Source organism: Melitaea cinxia, chromosome 19 (genome assembly GCF_905220565.1).
Source record: "Melitaea cinxia chromosome 19, ilMelCinx1.1, whole genome shotgun sequence".
Taxonomy (NCBI): domain Eukaryota; kingdom Metazoa; phylum Arthropoda; class Insecta; order Lepidoptera; family Nymphalidae; genus Melitaea; species Melitaea cinxia.
Window position 1 is genome coordinate 2845706 of NC_059412.1, and position 12465 is coordinate 2858170.

The 12465-nt window shown below is 35.9% G+C and overlaps 1 protein-coding gene across 1 annotated transcript in view; it reads left to right on the forward strand.

The window, feature by feature from the left end:
- LOC123663055 (E3 ubiquitin-protein ligase SH3RF1-like) overlaps positions 1-12465 on the forward strand; it is a 56739-nt gene that overhangs the window by 29704 nt on the left and 14570 nt on the right. Inside the window, exon 3 of the mRNA XM_045597796.1 lies at positions 4392-4562. Coding sequence (XP_045453752.1) covers positions 4392-4562 — 171 coding nt within the window. The remainder of the gene's footprint in view (positions 1-4391; positions 4563-12465) is intronic.

The following is a 12465-nucleotide window of genomic DNA, read 5'->3' on the forward strand; positions in this document are numbered from 1 at the left end:
TCCCGGTTATTATCATGTACACCCGATAGCGATCGTCACTCATAGTAGGGAATATATCCGTTAACCCACATTGGAGCAGCGTGGTGGATTAAGCTCTGGTCCTTCTCCTACACGAGGAAAGAGGCCTATAGCCAGCAGTGGGATATTAAAGGCTGAAGCGAGGCGTAATTACTGTTAGCAATTGCCTGACGTAACATAACATTTTTGTAGAGTTCGCTGATTCTAATAGTACTGTCAGAACGTCAATGAAGCTCAAAATTATCAAAAAAAAAAAAAAAAAATGTCTGGCAGTATGGAGCAGCCTAAATAAAGTAAACACAATGACATTTTTACTCTTTTACATAAGTAAAACTTCCTTAGCAACAGAGGCCCGCACAATAGGCCAGCGCTCTGTCTTAGATATACGAAACGTAACTCGCTATGAGAGAAAGTGAGAAAGAAAATGTGTGCTCGAACCTCTCTCTTATTCGTTCGCCTCGCCCGGACACCCTTTTCGTAACGACCTCGTCACGCATTCAACAGCCTAGTCCCCAAGTCAAACGTGCGTAAAAAAGTTTTACTTAAATAAAGTGGCTTTCTCTCTACTGGTTAAAGCTAAAAAGTTTTTTTGTTTGTTTGTTTAAACGCGCTCATCTCAGGAATTACGTTGTTTGAATTGAAAAACTCTTATTGAATTTTATAGCCCATTTAGCAAGGAAGACTATAAGATATATTTCTTTTTCCTAAAAAATAACACGTGTGGAGCTGCGGGCATAACTAGTATTATCTATACATAATAAAATGGTAGGAAAGTCAAAACTGTACATTGAATATTTATTTAAAAGAATACTCGGGGTGTGATCTACAATCGATACCGAAGCCAAAAATATAGTTTTTAGAATTTTTGTCTGTATGTATGTCCGGGATAAACACAAAAAGTACCGCATGGATTTACTTCAAATTTGGCACGAATATTATTAAGAAGTCGGGTTAACATATAGGCTACAAATTATCACGCTATCACCTACCGGGAACGAGCAGTGAACCTTTATTTCCTCAACGCATTCTGTAACAACGTGTAATCTAACGACGCATATTTGAATGTTGTTGTTATTATGTTAATAACCATGCTATAAGCTAGCGTCACACTATAAACAAAGACATTCTGTAGTATATTTAGTCTCAGCATTGAACCCGTGCGAAGCCGGGGCGAGTCGCTAGTATATCAATAATGCTAGCAAACTATATGCGAGGCGTATAGTATGTACATATTATAATGACATACTTTCTACCAATATAATTAATATTTGCAGTAAATCGAACGCGTGTGGAATACGTTTAGTTGTCCGTTAATGACGTTTCTACATCAATTGCCCTTGTAATTGAAACGTATGAACCCGTTACTTTCCTACCGGTGAAGCCTTTTTCCATTAGTAAAAGTATAATGATCCTTAGGTATCCATGTAAGGTATAAATGCACCTTTATCGTTGCGGGTTGTTTAGACATTGACTTGAAATGTATTGGGTGTGTTAATTGTATTGTAAAATTTATATTGATATATTTCGATGTACACCTATCAATTTTATAACTATAAATAGTACGTAGTTAAGATCTGCACTTCTTCTTCTTTTATAATTGGACTCCCATAGGAATTGCCAAAGTCAGACAATCTGCACTTATAAAGCTTATGCCAGGGGTGTCAAACTCAATTTTGCAGAGGGCCATATAATTAATAGTTGAGAATGTGTAGGCGGGCTAAATTTTAAAACTTCTGTAAAGGAAACGAGTGGTCGTTATTCTTCTTTCGGTAAAGCTTTAGATTAGGTAAAACCGAATTTCGGGACCGTGGGGGGATGGGGGGGGAGAGGGTGGGGTACGCTACCCCTGGTACCACTGTCACACCTCGGAACCCCATGGTTATGGAGATATCCATGGTTAAAGTTTTGAGGTTAGAAGAAGAATTTCGAAAGTTAGAGGAACGCTTGGCTCCGGCGCTGCGGGAAGTGCAGCCCTTCCGCCCTTGCGTGCGAAAGCACGCTCACTCATGCTCCGTTCCGCAGCGGAGCCGCTCCTCTACGCATTCGTTCGCGCGCTTTCGCACGGCGGGCGAGGGCTGCCCTCCCTCCGCGCCTCCGCGGCACAAAAAAAACACTCTAGGGGTAGGACAGACCAAGACCACGTGGACAGTGGGGTGCTCCGATTCGGTTTTGGGTATTTTTCGAATTTCTAAACCTATATTCTAGCACGCAATATTACTAATTTTATTAGAATATTATGTCTGACGCGTTATTTTGTTTAAAAATGTCGATTTGTCAGTCGTTAAGCGTCAGTTCGTATCGTTTGTTGATCTTGCAATCGAGATCGTTTTTACGTAAATTTGTTAGAAAATAAAATGTGAAAGTTGGTGAATGGAGCATATGAGTGCACTTCCCGCTGCACCGGAGTTAAGGTGGAGTCAGACACGGAGCTCTAAGGTATTGTAATATCTCTGAATCACGTAAAGTTAACCCCAAAACTTCAAACACGATATCTTCGAAACCACGGGGTTTACGCGAAACGCACACTACGGGGGGCTAAAAAACCCACCCTCCCCACCACCCTTTACCCTCCCACCCCCATTTCACCCCATAAATTGGAGGCCACTTAACTAACAAATGACCAACTCTTCTTCTAACCTCAAAACTTTAACCATCGATATCTCCATAACCATGGGGTTCCGAGGTGTGATAGTGGTACCAGGGGTAGTGTTCCCCACCCTCCCCTCCCCCATCCCCCCACGGTCCCGAAATTCGGTTTTACCTAATCTAGATCTTAGCCCGGTTTTACCTAATCTAGATCTTAGCCCCATCGATATCTCCATAACCATGGGGTTCCGAGGTGTGATAGTGGTACCAGGGGTAGTGTTCCCCACCCTCCCCCTCCCCATCCCCCCACGGTCCCAAAATTCGGTTTTACCTAATCTAGATCTTAGCCCTTCTTTCTGTGACACATTGCGATTGCAGGCCGTATCTTTGACATCCCTGGCTTAAACAATTTGCAACAATCGTGCAGTAGCCGCGTTTCATTGATGTATCCTATAATATTATAAAAGCGAAAGTTTATGAGGGTGGATGTGTGTTTATTATTTTTTCACGCAAAAACTACTGGACCGATTTTAATGAAGCTCGGTACATAGATATCTGGTTATCTAAAATAACATGCAAGCTACTTTATATCCCGACATTCCCACAGGATCGGGACTTACATGGGTGAAACCGCGTGGCGCAGCTAGTATTGTATAGCATTGCTATAAAGCAAGAGACCTTTGCTCTGCGATAGAGTATTACTGGTGGAGTCAATCAATCAATAGTCATATTTTATATATGTGTCTGTATAAAATAATTAGCTTCTGAACATAATATTCATAATACTTCATTTAACTATTTACTTCCGGCACGTGAACTACCAACCGGCTATTACATTTTAATTACTTACATGCAGATATCATAAAAGTTATATTTACACAAGTCTCAGACAGCGTACGCAGACACCGAGGAGGCGAGGATATGTCCTCCATAGTTTGAAATTGACAGACAGTGACAGCTAACACAGATAACAAATATACGAGTATCTGCGTCAAAGTTAAGGTTATGAGATCTCCTGAAAATTTTTCGATACAGTCTTTACTTTTTTTAATTTTTAGGCCTTAAAATATATCAACGTGCTTATGGTATCCATTTGTGAAGACAACTCATAAATCTTAATATTAAAGGAAAAATTTTATTGTAATACGTCCTACATTTTTGGTTCAGCTTTAGAATTCATAGCAACAACGTATACTTGATGATTATATAAAAAGCGTTTTGTGCTGAATAGTAACGTTACGTTACGTACGTTTACGTTATTTGTATTCGGTTAGCATTATAAAAGTCTCCAATGCATAATGACGAGTTTAGTTTTTTGAATAATAACCTTACGTCATTTTTACGTGCCAATAAGTCTGAAGTTTCTAACCAATCAATTATCCTAAATGCGTTTTAACTACTACTCCTTGGAATATGTTTACAATTTAAAGTATTGTTTTTGTGGTCATTTAATAATATGTTACTGTCATCACCCGTTTTTAATTGTAACTGTAGTACAACGGTTTCGACGAATACAAATAATTTAAACTTCTTTACGTAGAACGTCGGTTTTGCTAAGTAATTTGTACAGTAAAATTCTAATTCGGCAACTACTATAGCATCAATTATTATCTTATTAACAATTTTGATTCTAAGGGACTTACCGCGTTTATTTATTTTGAATCTCCCGATGTTTCAGTCGAGAGTTTCAAAATAATATGATAAATGTACGAATAAGTTGAATGATCATAATATCAATTGTCATAAGATTCAATCGTAGTTCTAAAATTAGTTTCTTCTTATTTCAGGTGATAGTAGAGTCTCACAAGGAACTGCGATGTCCGGAATGTCGTATCCTTGTGGAGGCGAAGGTGGAGGAGCTGCCACCGAACGTGCTCCTCATGAGGATACTCGAGGGTATGAAGAATTCCGCGCCGAGAAAAACAAGCGGCCAGCGAGTTAGAAGTGGACACTCACAGGTATGTATAACCTCTAACATCTTACTGCTGGGCATAGGTGTATTTCTTTGTTAGAGAAGGGTCGGGCATCGTCCACGTTGCTCCACTACGGGTTCACATATTCCGTACCATCAGTAATGATCCGACTTCTTAATGTGCTCTCCGAGCCTCGGTGGTGAGACCAACAAGGACAACGTTCAACATAAAACTTAAATTTACTGTGATTGTGGCTTTTTATTTAACTGCGATAAAATCTAAAAGGTTAATTATATATAAAAAAATATATTGAAAGAACCTTTTATGAAAGAAATTAGTAAATAAATGTTTGTAAATAAAATTGAACAAGGATTTAATCTTATCGTATAATTAACACGCAGATGTGATGCGAGCGACGCCCCTGGTTATATACTTTTTTGGCGAATATGTTTATTTATTTGTAACGTCTCAGATACTGGGAGTTGCATTGAATAATTTTGATAAGGAATGTTGAATTTTTTTGAAAGTGTAAATAGTGTTTCGACTTCAGGTTTTTATATGTATATTTGATATACATATAATCTTCTTACATAGTTAAAAACAAAAGAATGGGAAAAATGTCCAGAATTGTTTTTAAATGTAACATCGCTTAATTTCGTATTTAAATCCATGCCTGGTCTGAATAAAATATATGTAAATCGCATTTACTGCAGTGTTTATGTAATCCTACGGATTACACGCTGTTGAGTGCATTTGTATACGTGTGCAGAATCTTCATATTTTAAATGTGTTACTATTAAAACTAAATAGGTCCTATAGAAATGACTAGCTGTAATTTCCGATATCTTAGGTATGTCTGGATAAGAAGTCACTTCACTTTAGCCTATCACAGTCCACTGCTGGACATAAGCCTCCCCAAGCTCGCACCAAAAATGGCGCGAACTCATGTGTTTTCCCCATACACCACGCTAGGCACGCGGGTTAGTGACCGCAGGGCTGGCTTTGTCGCACCGAAGACATTGCTGCCCGTCTTCGGCCTGTGTATTTGATAGCCAGCAGTTGGATGTTTATCCCGCCATCGGTCGGTTTTTTAAGTTCCAAGATGGTAGTCACATCTTACGACACCCACGGGAATAGAGGGGTGGCTATATTCTTTATTGCCGTAACCATATACGTCTGGATAAGAAGTAGCTTATTTTTATTTATTTATTTATTAATAAATGAATAAATAAATAAATTAATTAATTTATTTATTTATGCATAAAAAACTTAAAACTAACATTACAGTAACCCAATGCGTTAGTTAAGTTGATCACAAATTCTACCTCTATCTATAGATTTTTGTAAAAAAATAACATTAAATTTAACAAATAATTTATACAATTCAATAAAATCAAAATAATCAAAAAATATAAAATAATCAATAAATAATCACAAAAAAAATTATGTGTTATTCTGGATAGCTATGCACGTACCATGTTTCATTACAATCCATTCATACTCGCAAATAGTGTTGCCCAAATGCAAGAACAAGACGAGACTTAGCCAGTCTTGGTCTTGGTCTTGCGCCAATACACCTGGTCTTGGTCTTGGTCTTGGTCTTGCGCTCCCAGTCTTGGTCTTGGTCTTGCAGCAAGAGTCTTGCAAGTCTTGCAATTACCTATTAGTCTATTACTATTTATTAAAGTTTACTTTAAATCTTAGAAAAACGTATTAGAATTGGAACATTGTGAGCTTGAATTAACATAGCCATAGTAAAGATCAAGCAGATTAATAAATAACTGAAGATTTGATAAGAAATTCGAAAAATCAACTGACCTATATGTCGTTTTCCATGGAAGTAACTGTTTCTTAATAAACATTTATGATTTATAAGCTTAAATTTGCTTAAACATGTAAAAAAACAAATTAATTACAATAACTTGACTGTATTTTAAAGAACAATACTTATCTGTCTAGAAAGAGATTGAACCCTCAACTTATAAGAAATTTAATAAAAGAGTTTTACGATTTGTCATTTATTTGAATGAAAAATAAAATACAACACAAATCGACAGCTTTATCATTAGGTTATGATACTTTATATCAATTTTTTTGACCAAGAATTAATACAAAGTAACCATCTGGCTGACTCATCACTTAACCTATTTCTATGTTTTCTAATTACTAATGATGCTTTAGAAAATAACCTCTCAGCAGGTACTGAAGTTGCAGGTATTGAGAGAAAATCACGGGCCATTTTCGATAAAATCGGATACTCTGTCTCATGCGTCCTCCACCAATCTAAAATGACTTCCGAGCTGGCAGTTCTTGGTTTTCTCAGGTACTCCTCCAACTCGTCTATCACTAAGCCTTGAAGACAAGATCCAGATGACGTCGAGGGACATTCATAGAGTTTATCAAAGTCTATTACGTCTTCATCTTCATCACATACTTTATTTTCTTTTTCTGGTAATTCCAGAGATTTGTTCAGTGAGTGTAGACTTTTATATTCTTCATAAAGTTCATTGAACTTGCGCAGACTTTCTGTTTTAAGTTGCTTCCCCCACATTGTCAGGTCAAAAGTCTGAGCCTTATGCCTTGGGTCTAAAATTAAAGAAGTACAATAAATCCAGTTGCTCTTCTTGTAATGTTTAAGCATTTTGTCTCGAGCTGCTTGGAAAGCTAGAATGAGCCTTTCATCCACTTCAGATCGATTAGGTTTCTCATCTAACTGTTTTACCATGGATTCAATTTTATCTAGCAAGAGATTGAATGATACAATGACTAGCGGTAATGTAACATATTTGTCTCCACCAAGTTTTGTACTTAAAAGTTTAAAGTTTATTAGAAATTTATGTAATTTTTCGAGTACCTGCCATTCATTAGCTGTGATTTGAAAATCATTTAATTCGGTGACAGAACTGCACAATATGTCAATGCCCGCTCTCACTTTGAAACCAAATCCAATCATATCATGTGTGGAATTCCATCTCGTTGGACAGTCAAGAATGGCATTTAGATTTGATGGCACGCCAGCTGCTTCACAAGCAGACTGAAACTTCTTCTTCACTATCTCACTTCTTTTTATTTTACTGGAAATACTGCGTAACTTTGTTACAGATGTACGCGAGTCAGCAATATTTGGTGCAGATTCTTCATCTTCCTCATCCTCAGTTTCGTCTGCATAGTCTTCGTACTGCTGATCTTGCGCGTTAGTGTCAGACTCACAGTGTAATGCTAAGGTCTTTAATAAATCTTGTACACCAAGGTTTAAAATGTGAGCAAAGCACCGGAAATGTTGATTGTCTGAATCAAAGTGTGGCGGCAGCTGTTTGCCCAGTTCATACATAAATTTGGTATTTGCAGTTGCGTTGTCGACCGTGATACCTTGTATTTTATCAATTATGCCATATTCCAATAAACATTCATGGAAAATCGTTGCAATATCTTCCCCAGTATGTCGACCGCGTAATGGTATAAAATCAAGAACTACAGATTGATACTTCCATTCGTTGTCTATATAATGAATAGTAACCCCGTAGTAACTCCTACCAGCAATTGACGTCCACCCATCAATGGTAAAAGACATTTTAGATGATAATTGTTGAAGTCGTTCCTTGAGATTCAATTGGAGCTCTTCAAATCGCTCTTTGACTTTCCTTCTAAGTGTAGACCTTTTAGGAAACACCATATTAGGGCAAATACATCGAAAATATACTTGTGTAGCTTCGTCATCGAAAAATGAGAAGGGAAGATATTTTTTCACCACCCAATCAACTGTAGCTGTCGTGATGTTGTCACTGCTGTTTTCCGACTGAAACAAAACAATAAATCTTGTGTTATTATTTAAAACATACTAGGTTTGAGCGTATAAGAGGAGGAGGTTTGTTGTTGTTAAATCGAGAAAATCGTTAAATTGATATTTGTTATATTAAGGTTGCACTGTACTGTAATTTACCAAAATAAAGTACTTAGTTGTTACTGGCCGATTAAATGAAAATATGGGTGTTTATAAAAAATATTTAAGACGATAATTACATACTTAATATGTCGCACCCCTAGATGAAAACACCACTAACTCAAAAATACTTACGTAAGTTAATGGCGTTTTTGAAAGTATCGCATGAATAGCTACGCAGAGTTAAAATTCTTTTAACTATTAAAAAAATATTCTTACCTGTCCACTTCTTCCAGCGGTTACTAAAAAGCTTGTGATATCTCCACTTAATTTTGGTTTAACAGGAAGAAATATTTCTGATTCCTTTTTGTGGAAAGATATTAGATGTTTCCTTAAGCCTGAAGTGTTTCTGTTTTTCATTTTTATTTCAATCTTTTTATGTTGGCACAATTTACAGAAGGCAGTTTGGGATGCATGAATTATTTCGAAAAACTCCTCAAATTTGCTTTTGGGTCTTTTAGATCTGTGACTCAAACTCTCGTTACTCGGACTAGAATAATTTGAATCTTCGTCACTCATATTAAATTGTACACGTGATACGTTTTTAGAAAACAACGAGAATTAGTAAAAACAATTATTAAGTTAGACTCGAAGCACAGCTCAATTGGAAATGACTGGAATTAAAATAATTCCTTTATTTATAGTACGTTTCCTTGCTTTCTACCGCGCCGCCTCGCCACGTGCCGGCTCTATGAAAAGGATGCCGCCGCAAATCAAACAAAGCCGCGTGCGGCGTACAAACACACACTAAATATTACCTATTTGTACAGACGCGACGCGTGAATAAAATATATGTAAAGAATTAGTGCCAATCACTATTCTTTACATATAAGTGAATGTTTTGGCGTACATCTATACTAATATTATAAAGCTGAAGAGTTCGTTTGTATGTTTGATGACAGAAGTTTTAAAATAAATAAATAAGTCCTGAACGTCACTATACCTCCAAAGTTACTATTCCTCGTGGACGAAGTCGCGGGCACAGCTAGTAAATACTTACTCTCATCATCTCTCTCAGAGATATTCGGGCTGGTAAGTAATACAAAACTCTTATCGCAGGCTTTTTATTTTATTAGTAGGTAAGTACCTACACTTTTTATATTATTTTATTAGTTTTGTAGAATTTTTTTACACGTTTCAAGTATATTTAAAAGTGGCTACAATATTTATTAAACGGGTGATATTTGAACACTTTTTGCTATTTTTTCTTGTAAAAACTTAAGAAATATAATGACTAAATGTACAATAATAGTACCTAAGTAATTACCACCATTATGCTGCTATTAAAACCATATAAGTAATCAATATTATAATATATACTTACTAGAATGAATTAATATGACATCTACTACCTGTCCTTACCATTTTATCCTAATCACAATACTACTTGCGTGATCAGTATAATGTATTCATTTTCATTCTAAGCACTCTGAAACTTATTTATTCTTTGGAACACCTGTAGGTACTCTTAAAATTCGAAATTATTTTGCATGAGTATACCTACGCCCTATGGCGGCAATCAAATAGTGTCAAATGTTATGATTTCGGCGTGGCGGCAACGAACGATCATAACCATGTACTTCCGAAAAGCGGCAAATTTCTTTGAGAAGTAAGTACAAAACCTTTGATGCCGCATTATCAAAGTGCCGATGGTTAAAACATAACTATGCATGCACTCAGTTTGATTTTAATAGATATTTTTTTATTCGCTATGTTTATGGTATTAGTCGTAATGCGCATAGGTCCAGTTTTTCATATTCTTTGATACAGTTTTTTGCGTCTCATAGAATTCCTAAGCGTACCTACATATACACCGAACTGTTACACCTAACTACTCAGTGAAATAGCGCTAAGTCCTAGCTGCAAGACGCAAGAGTCTTGCAGGCTATGTCTTGTTCTTGCTCAAGTCTTGCACGGTCAGTCTTGGTCTTGGTCTTGCTAAAAATACGCGGTCTTGTTCTTGGTCTTGGTCTTGCAAAAACGCAAGAACAAGACCAAGACTGCAAGACCAAGAGTGAATTTGGGCAACACTACTCGCAAACTTTCGCGTATATAATAATAGAAAGATGGAAACGCCAATTTGTTATTAATATTGAACGATGAATTTTTTATATTATTATGATCAGAGGGAAAAGCAATTTCCTTGTAAGATATTTTTTTTTTAGAATAACATTAAGTTTTATAATTGAAGAGAGAGATCGATCAAATGTTTTTTTCAGTTTTATTTTTATATTCACTGAAAGGAGATACGTTTCGAGGATTTTTTTTTTATTTGTTCTGATTAATTTCTGTTTGCTTTGTTCTGTTAATATTCTTTGACTACTATCAACCTATTTTAATGATGCTTTTATCATTTTTACTTTGATTTTATTTTTAAAATTTTATTAGGTAATGTATTTAAGATACAGTTATTTATTATAAAATCTGTTTTACTATTTCGCTTCGATAGAATGCCGTAGTATAATTTGTAAAATGAATTCGTAAGCTATTGAAAGCTATTTCAAAGGAACTCCATTTTGGAGAATACCCTTTTTAACCGACTTCAAAAAGGGGGAAGATTACTCAATTCGACGTGTGTATATATTAGAGATGCCACGAATAGTAATTTGGCCGAATACCGAATACCGAATGTTCGGCGAGGCTCTTGGCCGAAGCGCCGAACATTCGGCAGCCGAATATTCGGCCACACTTAGTACTTTTCGCGGGCGACAAGACACAACTCGTCACCGTACGAGTTTAAACTTGCATCGCTGAAGTACCTGATACGTTTGGTAGGCGCGGGCGGTTTTGTTTCATAATTTCATTTTTCATTGATCGTTGGTGCATACGTACGTACTGTATACTAAAATATAACATTTAATGTGCCTATTTAATCGCCTATTTGAAACTATTATGAAATTTATAGTGAAGACAATAAACTGGCAGTTTGTTTGTTGTGATTGTTTCTTACCACTGGTAGATTTTAAATATTAATTTGTTAGTTCTTTTTTGGTTAAATATATTAATAATTGTGAGTAATATTTTGAGTTTTTTCATAATTTATTTGGTAATTCTTACTGTATTTTATCATAAATAAGGAAGTAAATCTATTTATCACGATTTTACGCCCAAACTGCTGAACCGATTTAAATGAAATTTGGTACACAGATACTCTAGAGCCTTAGAAAGGATATGGGCTATAATTTACGCTAGCTCGCGGAAAAACAGTAGGAAATAAAAAAATTGCTATTCGGTATTCGGTATTCGGCCAAATGGTTAACCATATTCGGCCGAATACCGAATAGCGAAAAAAAGAGGCCGAATAGCCGAATACCGAATAATTGCCGAATATTCGTGGCATCTCTAGTATATATATATTCGGGGATAACTTTGTCGTTTAGGAACCGATTTTGATAATTCTTTTTTCGTTTGAAAGGGGATATCCCAAGTGTGGTAACATGATAAGGAAACCAGGATCTGATGATAGAATCCCAAAAAAAAAAATCGAGGGAAACCCGCGAAAACCATAGTGATGACTAGTGCGTTTGTTAATTTTTTTTCGTCTACTTACGTTGTATTACTTGTCGATGTAATTGAAGTCGGTTTTTTTTCGTTTGCGAGCAACTATTTTAATCATTTTTAATAAAATCATAGCTGCTATCAACATTTACACACACAAACACCTCAATAACAAAAAAAAAAGAAGAAAAAAAGATATTGCCAAAGTATGAAATTATAGTTGAAATATAAAAAAAAAAAAAAATGTTTGATAGAAAAATGCTCACAAGTGGTCCGCCGTAGGCTATATTGTGCGTTTCGTCTTGCGATTATTTATGCATAAAATAATTGTGTTTGCTCGCAAACGAAAAAAAACCGACTTCAATTACATCGACAAGTAATACAACGTAGATCGACGAAAAAATAGTCAAGCAACTACGCGTTATAAAAGATTACTCAAAAAGTAGTTATTAGATCTCGATAAAATTTATATGTAACCACATGATAAACATCAGCTTTCGATTAAATTAA